The sequence below is a fragment of the Marmota flaviventris genome, chromosome 1 (assembly GCF_047511675.1).
Source record: "Marmota flaviventris isolate mMarFla1 chromosome 1, mMarFla1.hap1, whole genome shotgun sequence".
NCBI lineage: Eukaryota > Metazoa > Chordata > Mammalia > Rodentia > Sciuridae > Marmota > Marmota flaviventris.
The window spans coordinates 88,566,448-88,591,805 of record NC_092498.1 but is presented as its reverse complement, the minus strand read 5'-3'; the positions used below and the strand labels follow the sequence as shown (position 1 = coordinate 88,591,805).

Genomic DNA, 25,358 nt, shown 5'->3' with positions numbered 1-25,358 from the left:
TACTCCCCCTTTCACTGGGCGACGTCCACAAATAGTGTGGCTGGGATGTGGGGCAGGGTAGGCGCCAGCAGGAAGCTGATCTTGCTTTTCATTTTTGACCCATTCCTGTAGAACAATAAAAGGCTTGCTCTGCAGGATCATTGTTTTTATCTTTTCTGTAGGGCCTTTTCAAGGCTCATCTTTTCCACCATCCAACATGGTAGGTGTCCCCTGCAGCTACGGAGAGGGGCAGGCTCAGGACAGGATGGTCCTTTAAAATCCCAGAGTTCACATGAGGTTGAGTTGACATTTGGAAGCAAACCTTATCACGTTCCCTGGCTGCTGTGGGCATTCTTATATTGTTATGAGGCTCTGACACCCCCAAAGTCATACTTGCTGACAGATTTGTTTTATGAGAGTCAGGGAGGGAGTAGCCATGGGGCAGCAAGACAAATCACTCATCCCTTTTCACAGTTCACTTGAATGGCTTAATAACCAAAGCTGAGATGGCAGCCACCTCTAAGGATCCATCCAAGGGCTGAAACACTTTCCTTTTCTTTTCTAAAAGAAATTTAGCTAGGAATTTTGACTTGAGGCACTCAATTGTTTTTTTCTACTTTGAAACAAGATTTCAGGTGCTGGATGGATATTTTCTCCTGTGAAAACCTCCTCTGCCATCTCAAATCCCACTTCTGTGTCAGCCTCATTAATAATGTAGCAGTTGTCAAGGTCAGTGAATTTTATTTAAAAAAAGAAAGGAAGAAGAAAGAAAAGACTGCCTGTGGAGTTTATGTTCTAGATGGCTGGCTTTACAGAGTTTAGCTAATTACCTCTGGTGTAAATTTCATTATTTTGTGAGTTTTGGTCCTAACCTGGGATTTTAAATCACCCATGCTTATGAGGATAATGTGTTCATCCCTCCCCTCCCTGGTCCCACTCCCCAGAGGTGGCTGTGATTAGCCACATTTAAAACACAATGGAGCGGGCATGAATAACTGTCACAGAAGGGCCCTTGTTAGTCCCAGGCTTCCTTGGTCTATGACAAAGAGTCCGCCAGGGGCATGTGTTACAGGCTCCCTGAGGTTCCCAGCACATGAGGGGGATGTGGCCACATTGGCTTTCAGTTCTAGTGCTTATGAGGGGCTGATCTGTCCCATCTGGCTATTTGGGGATCCCCTTCCTTCCTCATCATTCTCAATTTGGCCCTGAAACTGTCAGGTTGGCTGCCTACAGTTTGAACTCCCACAAGGGCCATCTGGTCTTTTTGATTCAATGTGCAACATTTTTGTCAATCCTTGTTGAGCCTTTGCAGTTCTGTGCCTCAGTGTTGTCAGAATGGCTGCCCTTAGCTGCACGGTGGGGACCTCCCTGGACCATGAATACACCACAGACATCCCATTTCTGCCTTTTCTTGGGCTCTTTGCTCTCTCCAGAATATATCTTTTTTTTTTTTTTTTTTTGTATCGGGGATTGAACCCAGGGTGTTTTACCACTGAGCCACATCCCCAGCCCTTTTTAATTTTTGTTTTAAGACAAGATCTTGCTAAGTTGCTTTAGGGCCTTGCTAAGTTGTTGAGACTCATTTGGAACTTGTGATCCTCCTGCCTCGGCCTCCAGAGTTGCTGGAATTATGGGCATGTGCCACCACGCCCAGCCGTCTGGAATATCTTGATGTCTGACATATGTTTTTTTCCAAATCAACTCAAATGTCACCACTTGAGAAAAACCTCTGGCCACTTACATGTGTTCCCTCTTTCCTTTGGACCTTTGTTATGCTCCCTTAGATCTTTACCATCCATCTGTCCATTCATGAAAAATAAAGCTTACTGGTGCCCACTGTGGACCAGCCTTGATATGTAAATGGACTAAACAACAAAGACTTCCTCCTTCTTTCCTGCAGCTTACCTTCTAGCTTTTGGGGAGATAGCATAGATGAGCTGTGTAATATTTTATCAGGTGGTAAGTGGAATGAATGGAATGGGAAATATAAAAAACAAAGCAGGGTTGATAAGAAGGAAGGGGCAGGATGCCATGAGTATGACATGGACAGGCCTCTGTGACACTGGAGTCATTTGGCAGTTACTCAATTTATGTGGATAGACCTTCTTCTTTCCCAACCAAGGGACAGAAAACAGCCATCCTCATTGATTTTCTGCCAGCAACACTTGGCACAAAATACTTTGAATGTAGTGGGTGCTCTATAAATAACTGGTAAATGGGTATAAATGTGTAAAAATGTGTTTGAGGACAAATCAATAAAACCATTCCCTATTTCTACTCTTTTCCTGCCTTTTAAAAAAAAATCATGATAAATCTCTTTTAAGAAGCTGAGATTCCTTCCCCATTCTTGCTTTTCAAGACAAAATTTGTCACTTGTGTTCAGTGGGGACTGGGCTTTTGGAAAATCTTGGCCAATGCCTGTCTTTGTCAGTTTTTCATTTCAGTAACAGATACACTTAACCTATACAGAGAAAAGGGTTATTTGAGCTCACGGTTTTGGAGGCTCCAGCCCAGGATTGGTTTGCCCTGTTGCTTTGGGCCTGGGATGAGGCAGCTTGTCATGGCAGAGGAAAATGGCTTAACTTCAAGAGCCAGGGAGCAGAGGAGAAAGAGTAAGAAGCTGGGGTCCCACAATCCTCTTCAAGGGCCAGTGACCTAAAGACCACCCATTAGCCCCACCTCTTAAAGGTCCCGTCACCTCCCAGTAGCACCACCCTGAGGATCAAGCCTTTAACACCTGGGCATTTGGGGATCCCTCAACATCAAAACCATCGCAATGCCTGAAAGGCTTCTTGTTTTTTAACACGGAGGAATGCAATTTTAAGGTAGAACCTTCAGTTCAACTTAGAAAAGCACAGGGAACATAGTTGCGATTCCTATTTTGGCTGGCCTTTTGCTCTAGATGAATCATTTATTAAAATAAATAAATTTGGGGAATGGAATAGAGAAAAACATTTCAAGAGTATGTTTCATTGTTCATTTGCCACCAAAATCTCAAGGGTTTCTTGGCAACCCCTGGACTTAATTAGCTTGCAGTTTACAAATATGTATCAAGTGAAATAATATCCCCCCGCCACTGCAGTGCAACCCGTGACGTGGATTGTGCAGACACAGATATCACCCGACCAAACCACTGTGTTTGCTACGTGCATTTCAGCTTTTACTTGAGGAGCAGAGATTACAGGAAATCAATGCAGAATAGATTTCTGGGTTGTATTCAGTCGATAGAACTGTCTTGAAAAAAAAAAAAAAAAAAGCCTAGGCTTCAGTAATCCCGGGCTTTCAGCTGCCCTATTTAAAATGTAAATGACACTGTGGCTCGTAAAATGATTCCCTGGGAGCTCAAGAGCTCTTTGCAATTTAGTGGCCCACACTGCATCCACCACACAGAGAGTGTGTCATAGGGGCCTTGGAGAGCTTTGTGCCCAGCCCAGTCCCCTGGTGGGCCACAGGGTAGGGAGCTTAAGGAAAAAAAGCAAGCAAGGATGTGAGTATGTCCCCACCTGTCCTGGTCCCACACTGCTCATCTTTTTGCCCCAGCTCACTTCAACCGGTTTTATTGTATTTCCACTTCTGTGTAAGAGTTTTTATGAAGGAAATGTTTTACAGTTAAAAGTACTTTTGGAAGAAATACTGTGATCTAAGTTAGCTCCCTCAGGTAAAGACCGGGCAGCCCAGAGAAGGTTAAGACATGCAAGTCTAAGTGGCTTGTACTGTGTTGGTGACAGCAGCTAGAAGCACACCTCCATGGATCTGTTTCCTCCTGTGCCTGCCTCACTACCGTAGAGAATTCTCACTGCCTTAGTGTGAGAATCCAGTGGCCCAGACTGGAAAGCAATGTGCAAGGAGGTGCATGTTGGAATGCCATGGTTTCATCCCAATATCATAACCATTTCTTCCTTTTCTGCCATTACTGAAATCATATAGGTTGTCAAACTGTGTTCTGGGAAACTCTAGGAATTATTGTTGGGGTCTCAGGGAACCTTCTTTCTTCAGACAAAGCATCTTCCCTTTTAGCCACATTCTGTGTCGGGCTTCTGGGTGAGGTTTCTTTTGAAGAAAGAGCTCTATACCTTCAGAAAAGTTCAGAAACCCTGATCCATCAGGATTTTTGCAAATGGAAATTAATAGCTATGTTCATTTGAAATCCCGGTGGTCATCTGTGGCTGTGGAGATGGCCAGATACAGAGTGTTCAGGGCAGAGGTTGGCTGAATACCTGGTGCAAGATGATCACAGATGTGGAAGCACTATGAACAGATTGGCTTGAACCAAACAGACTGAACTCACCATGGAAACCTTTGAGCTGCATTGCGACTCCAGGTGTCTTTTAAAGCTGGATGTTCACAAGGCCTTTTGTTTTTTGGCTCTGTGACTGATGTGATGGTCCATTGTGAGAGCCTGGGTGGAAACCAAGAGGTACCCGACAGGTGACGGTGCTTTCTTTCTTGTCTTCATTTTTTAGTGCACTTACATTTCAATTGACCAAGTTCCGAGGACACATGCCATAGTGATAAGCAGACCCGCCTGGCTTTGGGGGGCAGAAATGGGAGCCAATGAGCACGGCGTGTGCATAGCCAATGAAGCCGTCAACACCAGAGAACCGGCTGCTGAGACGGAAGCCTTACTGGGGATGGATCTGGTCAGGTACTGCATGGTGATTCTTTGAAACAACTACCCAGACAGTATAGTCTGGAATGGGGATGAGATTTATTTCCTCCTGAACCTCATATTTGGTAACACAATCCTCCCAGAGCTGATGTGTGCCTTTTGATGGAAACTTTCAGATGGTGGGGAAAAAAGAGAATAAGCTAATATGCAATATTTTTCAGTAATAAAAAAGAATCAAGTACCATCATATGCTACATGATGATGTTGAAAACATTATACCGAGTGAAAGAAGGCAGGCACAAAGTCATATATTGTACAATTCCATTTGTATGAAACAATACAGAAGAGGCAAATCCAGAGAGGCAAAAGGTGGATTAGTGGTTGCCTAGGTTCGGGTGGGGGTGAGGAATGGTGAGTGAGTCCTAATGGGTGTGAGGTTTCTATTGGGGACATTTGAAAAAGTTCTATACTTGAATCATGATGATAGTTGTACAACTTTATGAATAGACTAAAACCACTGAGTCTCATAGTTTAAAATGGGTAAATTTTATTATATTTGAAATATATAAGTATATGTCAAAGAAAAGATACATAAAACACTTAAAATTTTAAAAACCATCAGAGCGATGACCACCCTCCTTCACCCTCTACCTCTCAGTTGTTTCTTCTTTCTTTCCCTCGTCTCCTAGCCAGCATGCACCAGAAGGAACTGGATGTGGAAGCTGGATGGGGCAGGGATCTTTGTTTGGTCCTCTACCCCATGTTACAATCCCTGGGAACTGTGGGCCTGGCAACTAATGGGTGATCACCAACAGAATTTTGAATGAGTGACTAAACTGCCTTCTTTCCTTTGTTTGCTCCACAGATGAGAGGAAAACATTCAACCCTTGATTTTCTGAGTCTGGGTTATTTCACTTAGCATGGTTTTCTCCATTTCCATCCATTCACCAACAAATACCTTTATTTTGATAATTTTTTTTCTTATATGCTTCAGATTGATCTTTTCAAGATTATCAACCCATAAGGCAACAGGAGTTTACTGAATATCTACTTTGTGCTTGACCCTGAGTGCATAAAGAAGCTCAAAGCTTCAACAAGATTTTAATGTGGTTGCAGGGAGGAGACAGAAAGTTGAGCAATGCAAATTGTATGAACAATATAAGAGATGACAGTAGGAAAGAGGTGACTCAAGGAGATTGGACATCACATGTGTGGCACAGAATTCCAGAATATAAGCACTGAAACAAGTTCTAGAGCACTGGTTCACAAAGTGAGGATGGTCAGCAAGCTCTGCTCTATGTTCAGATATTGTCACAGACTGGACACATTTGGGATGCTTTGAGGAGGAGTTTTTGACTTGCATCTATCTGCAAGACTCAGGGATATAGACAGCAAAGATAAATTTGGCACATAATTGGTATTGTGATAGCTAGCAAGGTCTGGAATAATAACATATGTCAGGAATAGATGACAGGGTAAGGGCTGAACTTTAGCTATTTAGTTTTAACTCTTACCCTGGCTAGCCCTATGTAGCTTCTGCAATAAAAAGAGAGTGAGGAGGACCCTGTGACAGGCAGGCTCTTCAGAGTGGGGCCTCTGTTATCTGCACCTTGCATGGATCTTCGAGTTAAGGGTTTGGTCTCAGCTTTAAACTGGCTAGGATCAGTTCAGCCAAGTCTGGTGAAATTCTAAGGGACCATTTCAGAGCAACCAAACTCCCTTTTACGTTCATTTATAGGAAGCTCCAGGAGATATTAATGTTGAGGATTTGCCAACCACAGTTTGAGTGGCCAGGTTCTAGAGCACTGTTTCTCAAAGTGTGAACGGTGAGCAAACATGGCCTGGGAACCTGTTAGATATTATCAGTCCCCACAAGACCTCTGCTGAATCTGGGGGTGGGGCTAGCAATCTGTTTAAACAATCCCTCTAGAAGGTTTTGAGGGGTGAAAAAAACAGAATAGCCCTGCTGCAGGGGGAACTTGCTGTGGGTTGGTTCCATCCTTTTGATGTCAGTCTCAGTATCACCCTAGGTATTGCTGTGAGGTGCCCCTACTTTCTCTGCCCTTGCTTGTCCTCTGTGCTTGGATGCCAGTTCTTTCCTTGGAGTGTAAAATATAAACAGCTCCTGTGAGAGGAGGCTGTTTATATTTTACACTCCAAGTATCTGCTATTCTTTATTGGAATATTAAAAAAAGTACAGCAGTTTTCATAAGTATCCTGGTCCTTTGTGTTTTCCATTCATATGTCAAATCAAACCTCAGTTCAAGAGACATAAATGAATGATAGTAGCATTCTAACAGGTACTGGATTTAAAATAAAGGTACAATTCATACGTGTTTCTTAAAGGCTTGTGTGAATGCAAGCATTAGGGCAAGAACATCAATACTTCCACTGATGCTGATGCTAAAAGCCAAGCTTTGTTTTTTATGTATTTGTTAATTTTTTTTATTTTTACTATCCACAGATCTCTGTGGGACTTTGTTAACCAGTTTCCCCCATTCCTATCCTCAATCCCAAGAAAAGGCACATAGATACAGACATTTCTGCATTTCATGAGGCTGGTTCTAAGTGTCAAGTAGCTGACAGGAGCTAACATAAAGGGGGGAATTTATTAACTGAATGTCAAGGTGTCTCTTACAATCCAGGGTCTGGCTGTCATGATAATGCATATAGGCTTCAGCACCTATGAGGACTAGAAAGCTTTTAGGATCCATTAGTCTGCTGTATGCTGGGAAATGTTTAATAATCAACTGGGGGAGGGGCAGCCCTGATTTGTGGACTTTTCTACTCTCACCAGGACAGATTTCATGGCTACCAGTTGCTTAACAATTGGTCCAAAATCCCTGAAATTTAACCCTCTGCTCTCTGAGCTGATGTTACTAGGCTCAACTTTGGAGGCTGGACCCATGGAAGAATCATGTCTGCGAGTTGAGTACTGGGGAGAAAGAAAGGCTTTATTCATTGACCAAAGAATGGAAGAGAAAGGGTTTTGCTCACAAATCAGCTTCTCAACTCCAGAGTCAAGGGGTTACAGACACAGGAGAGGAATCATGAGGAGAGAGAGAGAGAGGCTAAGGAAGGGGAGGAATAGTCCTGTGTTTTCTGGGAATAGGCAGAGATCTACCAGGAACTCTGGTGTCACCTCTTTTCATTCCTTTCATGATCTGGTACTTCTGGTTGTGGAAGCTGGTAGGTGCCTTTAGCTTTAAAGTGGGGAGACTGAGAGCCACAAGGCAAGTCTGGTAAAGTCAACCCTGTATTATACTTTGCAGAAAACATTTCTCCAGTGTTCTTAGCAGGGCTGAGTAGAATCAGGCTCAGATGTTGAGGCAACAAAGGAGAGAGACACAGTATGAAGATAGAGATGCCAGCCTTTTTATCCCATTCCATTGCCCATCCGACATCTGTAGGCCCAAGGGAAGAGTCAGTGCTTTCAGCAACAGTGGGCCTCAGGTCCCTGAAGAGCCCTAGAGAGCTGTTGTCATAACCCACAGGTATCATCTACAGCAAAGCCAGTGGGGGATTAATAATGTTATTGCCTAGCTGTGTGTCCTCCAAAATTACTGTTTTTTTTTTTTTATAAGTCAATTAAGAGCAAGTGAAAATAGAGGGTTTATTTAGCATTTTCCTTGATAACACTGGTACGGCTGGCTAGGACAGGTCACCCCATTCCTTCAGTGTTCCAAGTCTCTTCTTTGCATAACAGCTTTATTCTTTTCTTTATCTGCAGATTGACTTTTTCTCATCCTATCTGTGTTTAATGTTGGCACAAAACCCCAGTCAATCTCAGTATTTCAGAATATTTTATAATTCTGGACACATCCCGTTAGCCCCTCAGCATGGCAAGAACATCAATACAAAAGTCGCTGGAAAGAAGCCAGTGTGAAAATTTGGAAAGCCCTGTAGTTTCTCTTTAGGTGGTTCACGCATGTGGAAACTCACAGGTGATTTGAAGGGAGGCTGATCACTGTAGGAGGAAAGAACTGTCATTAGTTCTAGCTCACTGATCACTCTAGGAAGACATATGTGCATGTATTTCGTTCAGCTCTCACAACCAGCCATGACATTGGTCTGTTTGTTTACTTACATTTAGTAGATGAGGAAGCTGGAGTTTAAGGACTTGCCCACAGCACCAAGGCTAGATGGTGGCTGGGCCAGAAATACCAGGACCTGCTAACCTCAGGTGAACCACTCCTCTCTGCATTAGATCGCAGTCCTACTCTAATGAGACAGGAAGCTCTGGACACTGAGAGGTGGAACTGAGCCCAAAGATCACACACCCTGCCTTCTGTCAAAAGTCAAAATGATGGCAAATTTAGTTTGAGGTCAAGATGGCATTTATTTGTGACGCATGAATCAGGGTAGCCTTCATTCTGCAAAACAGAGTTCCCATGAGGCAATAGCAGAACAGTGGTTTTATAAAATGGAAGCAAGGAAACAGAAGAGCAGGGGAAAAATGGATTGGTTAACATTAGGTTATTTTAGGTTATTTTTTTGGAAGTGTGAAAGCAGAAGGGACTTCCTTGTTATGCTGACTCAGGCAGACTGGAATCTATTGTTTTAATAAAAAATTGGAGTTATTTCGTGCTCCCTTAAAGCTTCAGTCCCTCCTACCCACTTGGTACCAGGGATTGAACTCAGGGGCGCTTAACCACTAAGCCATACCCCCAGCCCTTTTTTTTTAAATTCATTTTTTTAAACTCTTTTTTTTAAGTATTTTAGTTGTAGATGGATACAATACCTTTATTTTATTTATTTATGTTTATGTGGTGCTGAGGATTGAACCCAGTGCTGCACACATGGGAGGCAAGCACTCTACTGCTGAGCCACAACCCCAGCCCCTCCCCAGCCCTTTTTTAAAAAAAAATTTTTTTAGTTGTACACAATACCTTTATTTTGTTTATTTGTTTTTATGTGGTGCTGAGGATCAAATCCAGGGCCTCACACATGCTAGGTGAGCGCTCTACTGCTGAGCCACAACCCCAGCCCCTCCCCAGCCCTTTTTGAATTTTATTTAGAGACAGGTTTGTGCTAAGTTGTTTAGGGCCTTGCTAAATTACTGAGGCTGGTTTGAATTTGTGATTCTCTTGCCTCAGCCTCCGGAGCTGCTGGGATTATAGACGTGTGCCACTGCACCTAGCAAAGCTTTTAGTTTGATTGTGGGGCATTTGGCCTGCGCGATTCCCTTTTGGTCTGGTCTGGTCTGGTTTGGTATGTTGGAGCCTAGTGCAGAAGTGCAGTCCAAAACCATGCGTTTCCATCAGTTTTAAATTCCCAAATCAATGCAGCACTTAACATCCACTTGTGACCTTTCTTAGTTGATTTGGGCTGCTCTGATAAAGGTGCCATAGATTGAAGAGTTTAAACAACAGATGTTTATTTCTCTTCTGGAGGTTGGGAAGTTCAAGATCAGGGTGCCAGCAGATCCAGTGTCTCGTGAGCACTCACTTTCTGGTTTGCAGACCCTGCCTGTTCTTTGTGCCCTTATGTGACAGACAGCAGAAAGAGGACAAGATATGGTGTCTCTTTCATAAAGACCCTAATCTTATCCCAAGGGCTCCATCCTCATGACCTAATCACCTTCCAAAGGCACCTCTAAGTACCATTACATTGGGGGTTGGGCTTCAACATACAAATTTTGGGGGTGGGGGGACATGTACGATCAGTTCACAGCCTTACCTTCCTACGTCCAGCCCTCTGGCTGAAGGCTGGGAATTTTTCAGTGTCCAGAAGGCCATTGTTTTAGTCAGATTTTTAGCTGCTGTCACCAAAAGATCTGACAAGAACAATTAGAGACATGAAAGTTTATTTGGCTCATGGTCCATAAACGGCCAACTCCATTGCCCTGGGCCCAGGTGAAGCAGAGCATCACGGAGAAAGGTGTGATGGAGGAAGCAGCTCAGGACCTGGGCACCAGAAGCAGAGAAAAGCTCCGTTTTCCAGGGACAGAATATAAACCCCAAAGGCACACCTTTGGTGACCCACCTCCTCCAGCCACACCCTTTCAGCCTATAGTTACCACCCAGTTAATCCCTATCAGAGCATTAATGCACTGAAGGCTCGCATAACTCAATCATTTCACCTCTAAACTTTCTTGCATTGTCTCACATGAGCTTCTGGGGGACACCTCATAGCTAAGCCATAACAGCTGTTACCCCGAGGGGACTTACAAACTTGTTGATTATGGGAAGAAGGAAGGTAATTGGCAGAGTCCTCTAAGAACACCAGGCTAAGGGGAGGGGTGTCGACTGTTTTCATTTGTTTCTCAGGGACAGCAATTACACATCCCACAGTAAATCTAGTTATAACTTAGTTTTACCTTATTTGGCATGCAAAGGGACAGGGTCCCTCTTATCTCTAGAGGCACAGATATTGAAAAGATATGCAGAGTTCTTAAAGGGACTTTAAGTAAAGAAAGTGCAGGTGTTTCTCTTCTTCCTTGTGAGATGTGTAAATCTTTCAGGATTGGGTGGGGCTAGCATGACATACCTGTGACAAGGCTGTGAGCCCCAAATAAATATTTTCCCATAAAACTAGGAATTGCATTTAGGAGCAGTTAACTCTCAGGCCCAGAACAACCTGGACAAAGCATACAGTTTGGAAGGATCTGAGTTACACTGAAAGTAGATCTCAGAATGAGACCATAACTTTGGCTCATTCAATTTCATCCCTTTCCCTAACCTGATCTTACCCAGGCTAATGTGGGGTGGTGGAAGGGAAATGAGGCACTGGGGCCATAAAAGTGCTGTTCTTATTTGGAACCACATGAATCTACTCCATCTAGGAGGCAAAGCAGTTGAAAACAGCATTAAAATAGGCCTCTGGATGGAAGGGAAATGAGGCACTGGGGCCATAAAAGTGCTGTTCTTATTTGGAACCACATGAATCTACTCCATCTAGGAGGCAAAGCAGTTGAAAACAGCATTAAAATAGGCCTCTGGATGCTGGGTGTGTCCCAGGATTACCACAGGCCTGGTATCGGTGGCATTTCCTCCACACTCAGTGACATGGGATTCTCCTGCATCTCTCAGTCTCAGAGGAGAGTATAGAACCCTGATGTTCTTCGTGGCCTTGAACTGAGTAGCTGGTGGTCCTGTCTTCATTCTGGGTTGGGAGACCAGCTGGAGATGGTCATGTGAGTCCACGGAGCCACCTGTGGTCTTGATCTGAGGAGGAGGAGAGTGAAACCACAATTATGTCTGTACTGGGGTGCTGAGGTCCTGCTGTGCATGTAGGGCATCCAAGTCAGGGTGGAGGCAAGTGCACACATTGTGGGTTTCAGTGGAAGGTAAACAGGCTGAATATCCAGAGAACATTAGAGAGATCCCAGCCTCCAAAGATGGGGCTACTGAGCACGGCTACGTGTTCACCTGTCCTTCCATAGATTTGCATAGGTCAGTTGGGGCCCTGCAAAGGCCCTGGGAGCAGAATCTGCTGGAGTGGGTGTAGGAAGCATTGTGACTAGGGCCCACCAGGGACCCTGGGAAGGAGAAAGGAGGCCTTCCAGGTGCAGTTCTGGTGATGCAGGTCTCACAGCACACTGGTTTGCTCCAGATCCTCAAGATAAGATGAGCTCTCACTCTTGCTGCTCCTTTTTGGAGAAGACAACCTCGAGCAGGGAAAAGTCTACTTAATTCTATCGTTCAGTAAGCTTGCTCTTTTTTTTTTTTTTTCTTTTCATGTCAGGTGGGTAATGTGCCAACATGGTAACAAGGTTTGAGGGAGGTGTCTCCCAGACAACAGTGGGCAAACCCAATCCCCATGCTTGTGAACCACAGAGGATCAGGGTTATTTTTAAAATATTGTTATCACTCTCCTAAGGCGTTAGGGTTCAGCTTTGTAGATCAGAGCTTTGTAACCAAGCCTTCTTAAATGAGCTTAGAATGAGAAATTTCAAATGAATCGGTACGTAATAAATCGACTATGAAAATAAGCCTGTTACAGAATAAGTCCATAGCTTGTGGCTACATTATCTTTTCTTCTCCATGACAGCACAGTGGAATGCTCCTTCAGAAAGCACTGAATTGGGTGAATTTTAATAGCTACTGCTTCTTGAGTTGAAAATTCACCAAGAACAGGCTTGTACCACCATCTCAGTAGCTTTGCTCTAAGACTCTTGAATTTTTGCCAGCAGACTTACAATTTGAATGATCAGATGAATAAATGAACTGAATACGTATGATGTACCATTTTCTTTCATATCAGCCTGAGGAGGGGGTAGAAATGTTTTTACTTTACCAATAAGAAAATAGAGGTTTGAAAAGAAGACGTTACTTAAGATCATACTGCCTGTGAGTAGTTAAACCAGAGTGAGAAGTTAGTTCTTTATTTCTGAATTGCAGATTTCTCTGCGACAGTGTTCTGCCCCCTGAAATCTACTCATCATTTATTTGGTCTAGGCACTATGCCATTCTTTTTTTTTTCTTTTGCAGTGTTGGGGATTGGACCCCAGGGCCTCATGCATGCCAGAAAAATGCTCTACCACTGAGCCATATCCCCAGCCCCAGGCCATCTATTTTCATGTTCATTATCTCATGAAACTTATATCCATTGTAACCCAATGATATAGGAACTGATTTCATAGATGTCATAAAACTGAAGTTCAAATGTATTATGTAAACTGCATATGGTCACAGAGAGGGCAGTATCTGTATTCTCTTTAAAGAGTTTACTAATTGGAAGGGCCAGGATGGATGTCTCACTTCAGAAGGAAGGTGTGTTCTTTTGATAACTGAAGCTGTAAGCCACACCAATTGCTGTAGGCTAATAGGTAGGAGGGAAATACGTAGAAAAAGGATGGAGCATGTCCTCCTAGACAACCATTTCTAATGAGATCTCTGAGCAAATTATATACACAGAGGAGAATGATTGGTAATCAAATACTGTTATTACTAATTGTCTTAGACCATCCAGACTGAGATAACTATAAATAGGATGCTGATAAACAACAGAAACTTATTTCTCATAGTTTGGGAGCTGGGAAGTCCAAGTTCAAGTGCCAACATTTGGTGTCTGGTGTGAACACATATCCGACTCACAGGTGGTGCCTTCTTGCTGTGTCCTCACATGGTAGATGGGGCAAGGCAGCTCTTGAGGCCTCCTTCATACAAACACTAATCCCATCATAAGGTTCCTCCATTATTAGTCATTTCCCAAAGGCCCCCTTGCCTAGTATCATTATATTGGGTGATAGGGTTTCATCATATGAATTTTGAAGGGACACAATATGTAGCAATAACCAAAACACCTGTATAGAATGATGGTGAGCAAAGCTGGGCTGGGCAGAGATTTCCTTTTGTCTAGGTAGGAGTCAGGAGGAAGCACAGGGCTTGCTGAGGGCTAGAGCTGAGCCAGACAGATTCATGGGAGATGGAGTCAGCACAGAGAAAGAGGGGGCCGACCTTCCTTTCCAGGGGAAAAAGCTGCTGGTTCCTGATTCTGTCTGTGCAGAAGGGGGATGATTTTTGCATTTGTAACTGAATGTGTGATAGAGGTATTCTGAGTTGAAAGTACCATTGATTGGTTTGCATGTTGGTCTGCAAATTGAACATTGTACATGCATTGGTGTGCTTCAGGCCTGGGCCTTGTCTTGGTCTTTGGTTGCTATGACAATAATCATGTGGGTTGAAATGACTGAGGAACACTTCTTGTTTCCTGACTTCAGGCTTGGTTTAGAAAGAGGGACAACAGCTAAAGAAGCCTTAGATGTCATCGTCTCCTTGTTGGAAGAACATGGACAAGGTGGGAATTATTACGAAGATGCAAACTCCTGTCATAGCTTCCAAAGTGCGTATCTGCTTGTGGATCGAGAAGAGGCCTGGGTGCTTGAGACCGTAGGGAAGTACTGGGCTGCTGAGAAAATCACAGGTGAGTGGTTTTGAGCATGTGAAAGACTGAGATGGATGTTGGCTGGACCCACAGCACCAGACCCAGAGAAATCATGCTACTGTGCAGCCCCTGTCTGTGCTGGCTCTTCACGCCTAAGCACACCGTTCACTTCTGGGCATCTGTTTCTGGAGATGCACCTGGGGTCTTCTGAATCTGGAGTGAAGGGATGCAGGCCCTTGGGAAGCATATTCCTAACATTTCCTATTTTCTGTTTGCTTTCCGGGCAGGAACCAATTCTGACTACAGGCTGCTGCATGACTCAAACCGTTACTCTATTGACCAAGGTGGTCATTGAGAATAGATCGACAAATCCCTTAAATGGGAAACTGACCTGAGTTCGAAGCAGCTATAGTTCCTTGTAGCTGTTTGTGGTTGGAATGGTCCTCTAAAAGAAGGAGTTTGGATCTGTGTGAGGACTATTCAGTACTACTCTAGACCAATCAGGCCATTTCTCTGTGAGGCAATGTTCCTAGAAGGGCAGAGAACTTGATAATCCTCATGGAAGGATTTAGTGCTCATAAAATTGCTGCTCTGTGGCCCTGGCTCCTAAGACAGCACAGGGAAGGAAGCATTAGAGGTGGGAGTGGTGACCTTGAATCAGTACCTAGCACTCTCATATTCTAGATGGGATTGGATCCCAGAATGGGTTAAAAGGCTCCCAAGAGTTCTGAGGGTTGGCCAGTGACATACTCTTACATTCTTTAGGACAGAATGATAAATGCATAGCACATGCACTGCCACTCTTCCCTCCTGTGTCCACAAAGACATGGCTAATAGATTCCTGCATACTTCTTATTGAACCTATAGTTGGTCTATGTATTTTTTTCAACTTAATTTACCAATGAATCAGAAAAGATGTTGGGATGAAACCTGTTTGCCACACTTGCCTTAGGGGTGACTGGCGCCAGATCTGACCTGAGTTAGAAGCAGATCTGGTTCAGTAATTGGAAGTCATACTTGTTTCCTGTGCACAAAGTCCAGTGATCAGGGCTTCTCTGGATGTTGGGCACATTGAACCCCATACACAGTTAGTTGCCCCTGGAGGCTGAGAAATCTGGTTAGTGGTTTCCTGGTCAAACTGTGTGAAGGCGGTGTCTGCCTGGATAAGGGAGTGGTGTTTTCTCATTCCCATAAGAGTACTGAATGGGCTAGGGGGTCCCTCAGCAACCACAGGAATTTCTCCACCCCTCTCTATCTAGCATGGAACCAGTAGGGCCTGTGCCCACTTTGCCCAACTCTTTCAGTATTTATAGGACAAGGGCAACCTGTGTGGCCTATCAGGTTTCCATCTCTCCCACAGTGCAGGAACCTCACGCTCCTTTCTTTAATGTTTTTAGTTGTAGATGGACACAATACCTTTATTTTGTTTATTCAGTTTTTTTTTTTTTTTTTTTTGTATGTGGTGTTGGGGATTGAACCCAGTGCCTCACACAGACTAAGCAAGCACTCTACCACTGAGCCACAACCCCAGCCTCGAACTCCTTTCCTAAGAGGAAGTGTTGTGGGTAGACACAATACCTTTATTTTATTTATTTTTATGTGGTGCCGAGGATGGAACCCAGGGCCTCGCACATGCTAGGTGAGCGCTCTAGTACTGAGCCACAACCCAGCCCCTGAAGTCTTCCTATTGAATGGTTCCATTGAGAAGGCTAGTGGGCCGCGCTTCAAAGCTATCATATTGCTTTTAAGTAGAATCAAAGACGTTTTGATCTATAACTTCATTTCAAAAGCCGAGCCCCTTCAAAATATAGCTTAAAAAATCCATCTCCACAAAATGAATGTTGTCTTCCACTAAACATTCAAATTAAAAAAAAACAACACACACACACAACCATTTCTTGGGCTTATCAATTTCTTGTCCTGTGATCCCAGCAGTAGTGTGATCGATGGCAGTAGGATTAATGTGCTCTGTCCTCCAAATGGTGATTCCTAAAAGCAAATGTCGACCATAAATCAGCCCTCTAGGAGAGTAACATCTGTGGAGCTGTTTATGGAAAAAAAAAAAAAACAACAAAAAAACCTTAGTATAAATGATATCAAAATCACCAGTTTAGGCTAAAACAATTTTTTAAAATTTTTAAATTGTTTGTAATTTGACTCCTGTGGTACGCTCTGAAAAAAATGAATGGTAAAAGACCAGTGCCCATCATCCAGGAGTGCTTATTTTGGAAGTGTAAATCAGTGAAGCAAAACATCCTGGGTGCACTTAGCCCAGCACTGAGCTTGTCTCTAGGGACTGGGTTTTAGGAAGTAATGGCTGTATAGCAGCTTATAGTTTAGGCTGACTTGCTTTCTCCCACTTTATTGTTCAAGAATTTGGAAGCTCAGCATGTTCCCTGGGAGCAACAATTGTGAATGGGCCTTGTGCACTAGCTCTGATAGCTTGATGTTTGCACTCTGAACACCATCTCAAGCTTAAAGGCCACGTTGCTCTCCATGTGTTTGAAGCTCAGTCTGCAAATACAGAAATGGAGGAAACAGGGCTGGAGTTATACCTCAGTGGCAGAGCACTTGCCTAGCATGTAGAGGCACTGGGCTCAATTCTCAGCACCACATATAAATAAATAAATAAAAGTATTGTGTCCATATACAACTGAAAAAAAAAAAGAAAGAAAGAAATTGAAGAAACAGAGCAAGTCTGTCATCTGAGAGGATTTGTCACCTAATCCTCATTCATTAAGGGAGAGTGTACTCAGAAGGCAGTCCTTTCTGAGTTCATTTAGCTCTACATATATTTATAAGGAAAATATTTCCATATATTTTTCACACATACATCTAGACACACATATATTTATAAGTACATTCTCCCCACTTTTTTTTTGTACCAGGGATTGACCCCAGTCCTTTATTAAATTTTTTAAAATTTTGAGACAGGGTCTCACTAGGTTGCTTATAGTCTCGCTCAATTGCTGAGGCTGGCTTTGAACCTGAGATCTTCCTGCCTCAGCCTCCTGAGCTGCTGGGATTAAAGACATGTGCCACTGTGTCTGGCCATTCCTTATTCTGAAATGATTCATTATCATTGCCACGTGTTTTTCTAAATGTTGAACAAAGAAGTATCCGATTTGCATTATAGATTGTGTGTGTGTGTGTGTGTGTGTGTATGTATGTATGTATTTGGGTGAGTGGGGGTGGTATAACGTGTGCTACCAGGTGAAAAAGAGTGAGACTGGGGAGGAGGGACCTGTGGATGCTACAAAGCATTTTTTGTGGAGGAATTTCTAAATCTTGTCAGCACTACCTCTTCCAAAGGGTGTTTCACTTCTCTTGTAGGTAATGCACACTTGGGGTTATTTAGAATGAAGGGCCTTGTGTATTTCATTTTGATTGTGAATTTAAGAGCAATAAAGTTATTACACATTTAAAATGTGATGATGCCAGTCAATATTGGTGGAACTAGAAAGGGGACCAAGATTGTGTTTCTTGCTTCAAAATTTGAATTCATTCCTTCCTATAAAGTCAGTGTTCCAAGGAAGGATTTCCCATGAATTTCCATTTCCTGATTCAGTTTTCCTAAGTGTACCTGCTTTGTACTCTGCAGAGGGAGTAAAGTGCATCTGCAATCAGCTTTCCCTCACTACAAAGATGGACGCGGAGCACCCTGAACTCAGGACTTACGCTCAGAGTCAAGGCTGGTGGACGGGAGAGGATGAGTTCAATTTTTCTCAGATTTTTTCTCCAGCCGATGACCACCCAGACAACTGTGCAGGCAAAGACAGCTTAGAAAAGCAAGAAGGTAAGTCCGGCTGTCCTTTAGGATTTTCCTTCTCACACTTTGCTTGTAGCTATTGCAGAGCACTGGTCTGGATTTGGAAGGATGAAGAGGAGGGGTAGAGAATGGACCTTTAGACATAAAGACTAACTTTTACCAAAATTCCCTGGTATCCAGGCAAGGAGACAACTTGTACTTATTTTTACACAATGCTTTCTTGCCTGTGGAGGTCCCTTGTTTTTACTGATGTTATTTTTTCTTTGAACATTGATGTTATCATGTTGTCCTTTGTGATACTTATTGCAAATAAGTCTACTCCTTATAGCTCAGTTATATATTTGGTTTATTTTCTCCTTATATTTTCCTCATTTCCACTAGTCTTCTGGGCCTTGAGTGCGGGGGTGTTATCTTTTATTCATCTTAAGATCCTCTTGTGATGCTTGTATAGTCCTTTATTCCATGAACCTTTGTTGAGTAGAAGTGTCTTGAATTCTCTTCCTCAACCCTCTCTCTGCCACCCAGTTACTGACTTAATCAGAATCCCTATTTAGGTAAGTGTGTTGATTAGATAGTTTACCATTTTTGTGCCAGAGAGGAAACTTTTCCAAAACAACCCACACTGGTCACATTTTATCTTTGCTAGTTGTATATGTATTTTGTAAGTCGAACTTTTTTTTGAACTCAGGGACACTCAATCACTGAGCCACATCCCCAGCCCTATTTTGTATTTTATTTAGAGACAGGGTCTGAGTTGCTTAGCACCTGGCTTCTTTTTTTTTTTTTAATATTTATTTTTTTAGTTGTAAGTCAGACACAATATCTTTATTCATTTATTTTTATGTGGTGCTGAGGATTGAACCCAGGGCCTCGCACATGGTAGGCGAGTGCTCTACTGCTGAGCCACAACCCCAGCCCTAATGCCTCGCTTTTTTGCTGAGGCTGGCTTTGAACTCGTAATCCTCTTGCCTCAGCCTCCTGAGCTGCTGGGATTACAAGCATGGTATAAATTAAACTTTTGATCCATTAGAACTGGAGTCAGCAAATTACATCCTGCAGCAGCTGCCCGTTTTGTAAATAAAATTTAATTGGAACAGACACACTCTGTTGGTCATCTTTTTGTCACTGTGACAAAATACCTGAGATAAACAACTTATAAGGAGGAAAGATTTATTTTGGCTCCTAGTTTCAGAGGTTTCAGTCCATGGTCGGTTGGCTCCATTGCTTTTGGGCGTGTGATATGGTAGCACATCAACAGGAGAGCACTGCACGGGGGAAACCAAGCTGTCAACACAAGGGCCTTTCTGGGATGTTCAGAATCCAAGCTGTAGCACTCACCTGTTATTTATGTGTTGTTTATGTCTGCCTTCATGCTGCACTGGTGAATTTGAGCCATTGCAACAGGGAAGTTAAAATGAGACCATATGGTCCATAGGCCTAAAGTAATCTCTACCTGGTCCTTTAAGAAAAAAGTTTCCTTTTCTCTCATCTAGAAGAATACTTTAGGGCTTTTGCTGTGAAACTTAAGTCATATATTCTGGATAGGAAGGTAAGAATGTATTCATTTTAAAATGAGAATTTGAAAAAGAACTTCTAAAGATTTTTAATGAAATCAAAACTAGCTTGATGAAAGTTGTTCAGTAGTTCTTAGCATAACAGTATCCTTAAATCTGATGAAACTTCTGGTTATAGGAAACCTCTAGGTTATAGGAAATGCACAGGAGAGGGGAACATCTTCAGTATCACCAGGGGGATGCCACGTGCAAGTCCAGCTTGTGTGAAACTCTACAGGAAGAATGAACTGATTTCTATGAAAAATAAGGTGCAAGAAGAAAAATCAAGAGGCAGAGATTAAAATATTCAAGAGATTATTGCCAACCTGTTGGATTCCGATTCAAATCCTACACCAGGCCTGGAGATGTAGTATAGTGGTAGAGCCCATGCTGAGTGTTCCTTCTCAGGGCCCCCAGGTTCCATCTCCAGCCCTGCAGTCCCTCACAACAAACAAATGAAAAACTCCAAATCAATACCTATTTTTTGAGAAAGTAAGAAAGTTTGAACACTGGATAGTTTAAAAAAAAATTAAAGACATTTTAAATATTTTTAGTTGTGACATCTTATAGAGATTTATAAAGAGGATATGCATTGTGCTAGCAAATTCTTTCCCTATGTGATGTTTTGATTCCATCTTTGTGAACACAGATTGAAATAGCCTTTTAATGAATTATAACCAGAGAGGAGCCTATAGATGTGGGATCCCATACAAAGATTTTTTTTTTGTTTTTGTACCGGGGATAGAACCCAGGGGTGCTTAACCACTAAGCCACATCCCCAGCCCCATTCTTATATTTTATGTAGAGACAGGGTCTCACTAAGTTGCTTAGGGCCTTGCTACATAGCTAAGTCTGGCTTTGAACACATGATCCTCCTGCCAGCCTCCTGAGCTGCTGGGATTATAGGCATGTACCACCTCGTCTGGCTCAAGGATTTGTTTATTCATTCATCTGAATTCAGAGATAATAATCTTAAAGCCTCCAAATATTCTAAATGCCTCTCTGTGTGTATATATCTGACTGTAGGGAGATCATTCTCTAAATTTAGTAATGATCCCAAACAGCACTAGCTTGGGGGTCTGTTTCCAGACTGCATACACTTCCTAATGCATATATATTGAGTTATTGTACTAGTTGAGGTATAGCTAAGTGCTGTAACAGAGAGACTCCAAATTAATGTGGCTTGAAGAACACAGAAGTTCTTCCTTTCCCATGTGATAGTCCAGATGTATATGGATTGTCTAGGGCTGGACCTCCATTTTTGGCCTGATTGTTGGCATCTCCCAGCAAACAGGAAGGGAGAAAAATGAAAGGCAAGGATGTGGATGTGACCAGGAAATTGCACACACCATTTCTACTGACCTCCCATTGGTCAGAATTGACCACATGGCCAGACTTAATCACAAAGAAAGCTGGGACATGTATTCTGTCACGGAGGGTTATGTTCCCAGGTATAATTTCAGGGGCTTATTAATGTAAAAAAGAAAGGAGTGAATGGGTTTTGGTTAACAACGTGCCACAGTTACATCTCCCCGCTATCCATCTCTCTCTTTTTCAGAAAGCATAACTGTACAGACAATGATTGACATCTTACGGGACAAAGCCAGTGGAGTCTGCATAGACTCTGAATCTTTCCTCACCACAGCCAGTATAGTGTCTGTCCTGCCTCAGAATAGAAGCTCACCGTGCATTCACTACTTCACTGGGACCCCAGATCCTTCCAGGTTTGTTCAAGATACAGTCACAGAGAGAAAGCATGTGTATCCCTTGGAAGCTCATCAGTGTGTTCATGCTGGCCGTGTCCTCCCCATGGGTAGCTAAGTCACAGTTTTCAGTCTGTTTCAATGTGGGCTGTATAGCACAGGAGCTTTGATTAAGTGGAGTGCTTGGTATAGTCACATGGTGGTTATTACGGTTGCAGAATTGTGTTTTAAATTCATCAGATAGTTACTGAGCATGTGTAATGGGCCAAACATTGTGCTGTTTGGATATAGGGATACAGAGATGAACAAAAGATGCGCGGGGGAGGGGGGGGGGAATGTGCCCAAGATTTACCAAAAGAACTAGTTCCTAAGCATTATTGGACAAAATGTGATACAGATTGAAGCAGCTTTCATTAAGACGTTGTGTTTTAGGGAGGTATTTTTTTTCCCCAAATACTTTAGCAATAAAGACAGCATTGCACAGTGACTAAGAACACAGCCCCTGGAATAACTGGTCAGCATTTGGAATCCCACTTCTGTCACCTAGTAGCTGGATAAGCTACTTAGCCTCTCTAAGCTCTCGTTCCTATAACTGTGCAGTGGGAATAATACCAGCCCCTACCTTTACATGCTTGTTGGGAGGATCACATGAGATGATCCAGTAAGTACATGGTAGGCTTAACTATTATTACTAATTAATTAATGATTATTATTATTTTTTTTTTGTGGTGCTGGGGATAGAGCCCAGAGCCTTGAGCATTCAGCACAAGCACCCTACTCACCAAGCTAAATCCCCAGCCCTTAATTATTATTAATGAGGGCTCTCTCTGACTTACCAAGCAGACAGCTACCCCATCTCCTTTAATGTTCAGCTGTGTATACCACAGGTGACATCATCAGTGGCTTAGAGGCGACCATTCAGTGCCTTCATTCACTATTACAATAACTGCATTCACATTACAGTAGCCTGGGGGGAAGCTTTTGGGCCAAGATGCCTTGACCCAAACCTTTTATATCAGAATCTTCAGGTGGACCTTGAATCTGTCAGGTATGTCTGATCCTCAGTATGGAAAGCCCTAGAAGACTGTCTACATCAATTAGTTCTCTGGTGTTTTGCAAATGTTCCACTGACCACAAACCATTATCATTTTTTGAATATCAGTTGTTAAACCTTTGAATTCACTACCAAAGAATCTGCAGCTGTTAAATTTCATTCCTTTAGATGCTGAAAATATTTATTCTCCTCTTGATTCAGGAATATGAGACAAGGATTGTGTCTATCAAAGGACTCTTTTTTTCCCCCTTCCTTCTGTCTCTCTTTCTCTGTCTTAGATGACTCAGGGGGAAAGCCAAGTACTTCTGACCTGATGGCCTCATTTTTTGAACTATTGCCAATATCAATAGAACTTTTTTTTTTAATATTTATTTTTTAGTTTTCGGCGGACACAACATCTTTTGTTTTGTATGTGGTGCTGAGGATCGAACCTGGGCGCTACTGCTTGAGCCACATCCCCAGCCCCATCAGTAGAACTTTCTAACACCATATGCAACTATTGAATTTAGTGTAAACTATTCTTTTTCTTTTAATCTTTATTTTATTTATTTATTTTTATGTGGTGCTGAGGATCAAACCCAGGGCCTCATACATGCTAGGCAAGCACTCTATCACTGAGCCACAACCCCCACCCAACTATTTTTAACTTTTCATTCACTCAACAAAAACTTGTTAAGCACCTACTGCATACCAAATATTGTGCTTGTTCAGTACTAGGGGTGAGGTGTGTGTACAAGAAAGAGGTGGCACAGATGTGGTGGTACAGGGAAGAACTTTGCAGAGGAGACGTGAGCGCTGTGGGAGAAGTGAGAGTTTATTAGGTACAAAAGCAGTAATGGCACTCTAGGTAGAAGAACTGCCTGTACTGAGGCACAGAGGCATGAAGGGGCAGAACACAGGTTGATGGGCGCGTTTCCTCTTGTAGATGAGGCTGGGGATCAGGTTTCTATCTCTTCCTCCTCCCACTCTTCATAAACAAGCCCAGCCACCCTCACTGGGTCCCTAACTGCCAGCCTCAACCACTCTGTGGTGTTCTGGGTTCTCCTTCTTTTTGATTCCAGCTGTTTTTTCTTGGGTTGATCTCTCAGTTCTGAATACTTGGTTCCATGGGCCCACCTTCCACCTACAACTTGGTCCCAGATTTAGGGCTCCTACCACCCTCCCTGCTGACGGACTGTGACTTGTTTTCTCCCCTATCACTGATGTCTTGGAGGTATCTTGTGAGGACTCTGCTGGTCTGTGGGGTACACAGGGCATTTAGGTTCTATTTTGAAGCATCTGGAATGTTCTGCAAAGATATTTGGACATTATTCTTTAGGAAACAGGAGTGGGTTGAACTGAACCAACTCTCTTGTTGAAGTCTCAGATACTTGCTTTAACTCTCCTTAGGATCCAGGGCTTTGTGTTGTCAGGAAACGAATAGAAAGGAATTCTGTTTCCCAGTGAATTCTGTTTCTTAGCGTGAAGTTCAGGGCTTAATCTAATTACAGAAATGGGTTGAGAAATAGCCTTCTGATATTTAAAATGGAAAATTTCAAGTAATTCAAAAAGGAAATTATTCATGGTTAAATTAATTGAAAAGACCTTGTAGAAGATTAAGGCCCTTCCGGAAGACATTCATTTTTATCTTCCCTGGTTAAATGGGCTGCGTCTCCTACCATGACTGTAGAACTGTCATAGGTTATTTTTTTCTTATTCACATTTTGATGTTTCACTGTAATTGGGCATGCTCAACATTGTGCATTTTGTCAGCAGGAAGCATAATTACTTACTCTCAGGTTTTTTGGGTAGTAACACTGAGGAGGTCTTAGCTGACTCCTGCCAGTGCTAAAAATGTTAGACGTTTTGGGGAGATAGTGTCAAAGTATCTTTTGCAGGTAGGGTACTGGGGATTGATCTCAGGGGTGCTTGACCACCGAGCCACATCCCTAGCCCTATTTTGTTTTTATTTAGAGACAGGGTCTCATTGAGTTGTTTAGTGCCTGGCCATTGCTATATTTGGCTTTGAACTTGCTATCCTCCTGCCTCAGCCTCCCGAGCAGAGCTGCTGGGATAACAGGCATGTGACACTGTGCCTGAACTCTCCTTCCTTCTTATCATGTACCAATTACCTTGCAAGTTTGAGAGTTGGAAAGAGATACAAAACTCAGAGTTTGAATGATTGAGGGACAGGAAAAGTCATTTAATTAGCTTTGTGGAGAAGGCAAATTCCATCATATTCGTATTCCCTTGGGTCGGCTTGTGCCTTGATCACTGATGCAGTGATATTGATAGACTTCAGTGTACTGGTTCTGACCTTTGGAAGCCATTTTACTGGAAGCCTAGTAGTCGTCAAAGCTTCGTTGATAGGAAGAACTGGTAGAGAAAGCATACTTGGAGAGGTGCCTTGCCATTTTGAGACAGGGTAAGATGCAGAGTCTTAGAGTGTGCTCGAGGCAAGGAGAGCTGATCAGGGGTCTCTCTGCCCAACTCCATGTTCTGTGATGCCACTATTGTCTTGAAAAGGGCCACAGAGGGAGTATTTATACCAAAGAATTCTGCAAATACCATACATCTGGGCTTCTTATTTTTAAAGATGTAGTTGTCAGACCAGTATAGCACCGAGAGGTCCTTATAGACTAACAATCAAAGATATAGGATTGGTAAACCAAAAGGATTAGAGAAGGTAATTTAAGAACCCTGGGTCATGGTGGGTGTCTCTCCCTCTTTTTCTTTCTGAGCTTTCTTTGTTTCATTGTCTTCTCCCAGTGCACTACCATTGAGAGGCTAAATTAGATTGGCTAAGACTGTGTCATTTGGATCTTTTAAATCTCTGCTGCGGGGGTTACCTTTTTGTTATCGGAAACCCGGGCATCCTAGGTCA

At 42.8% G+C, this 25,358-nt stretch overlaps 1 protein-coding gene and 1 non-coding gene across 3 annotated transcripts in view; one reads left to right on the top strand and one right to left on the bottom strand.

The window, feature by feature from the left end:
* The window catches only part of Scrn1 (secernin 1), a 62,596-nt gene that overhangs the window by 25,998 nt on the left and 11,240 nt on the right, over positions 1-25,358 (top strand). Inside the window, exons 3-6 of one of the 2 annotated variants that reach the window (XM_027939628.2) lie at positions 4,443-4,624; positions 14,253-14,455; positions 18,018-18,212; positions 21,297-21,462. In XM_027939628.2, coding sequence (XP_027795429.2) covers positions 4,443-4,624; positions 14,253-14,455; positions 18,018-18,212; positions 21,297-21,462 — 746 coding nt within the window. The remainder of the gene's footprint in view (positions 1-4,442; positions 4,625-14,252; positions 14,456-18,017; positions 18,213-21,296; positions 21,463-25,358) is intronic. The other variant, XM_027939629.2, reaches the window with a different exon arrangement.
* Positions 12,269-12,371, bottom strand: LOC114096242 (small nucleolar RNA U13). Its single transcript, XR_003583389.2, has one exon. It is a non-coding gene; the product is annotated as a small nucleolar RNA U13 (small nucleolar RNA).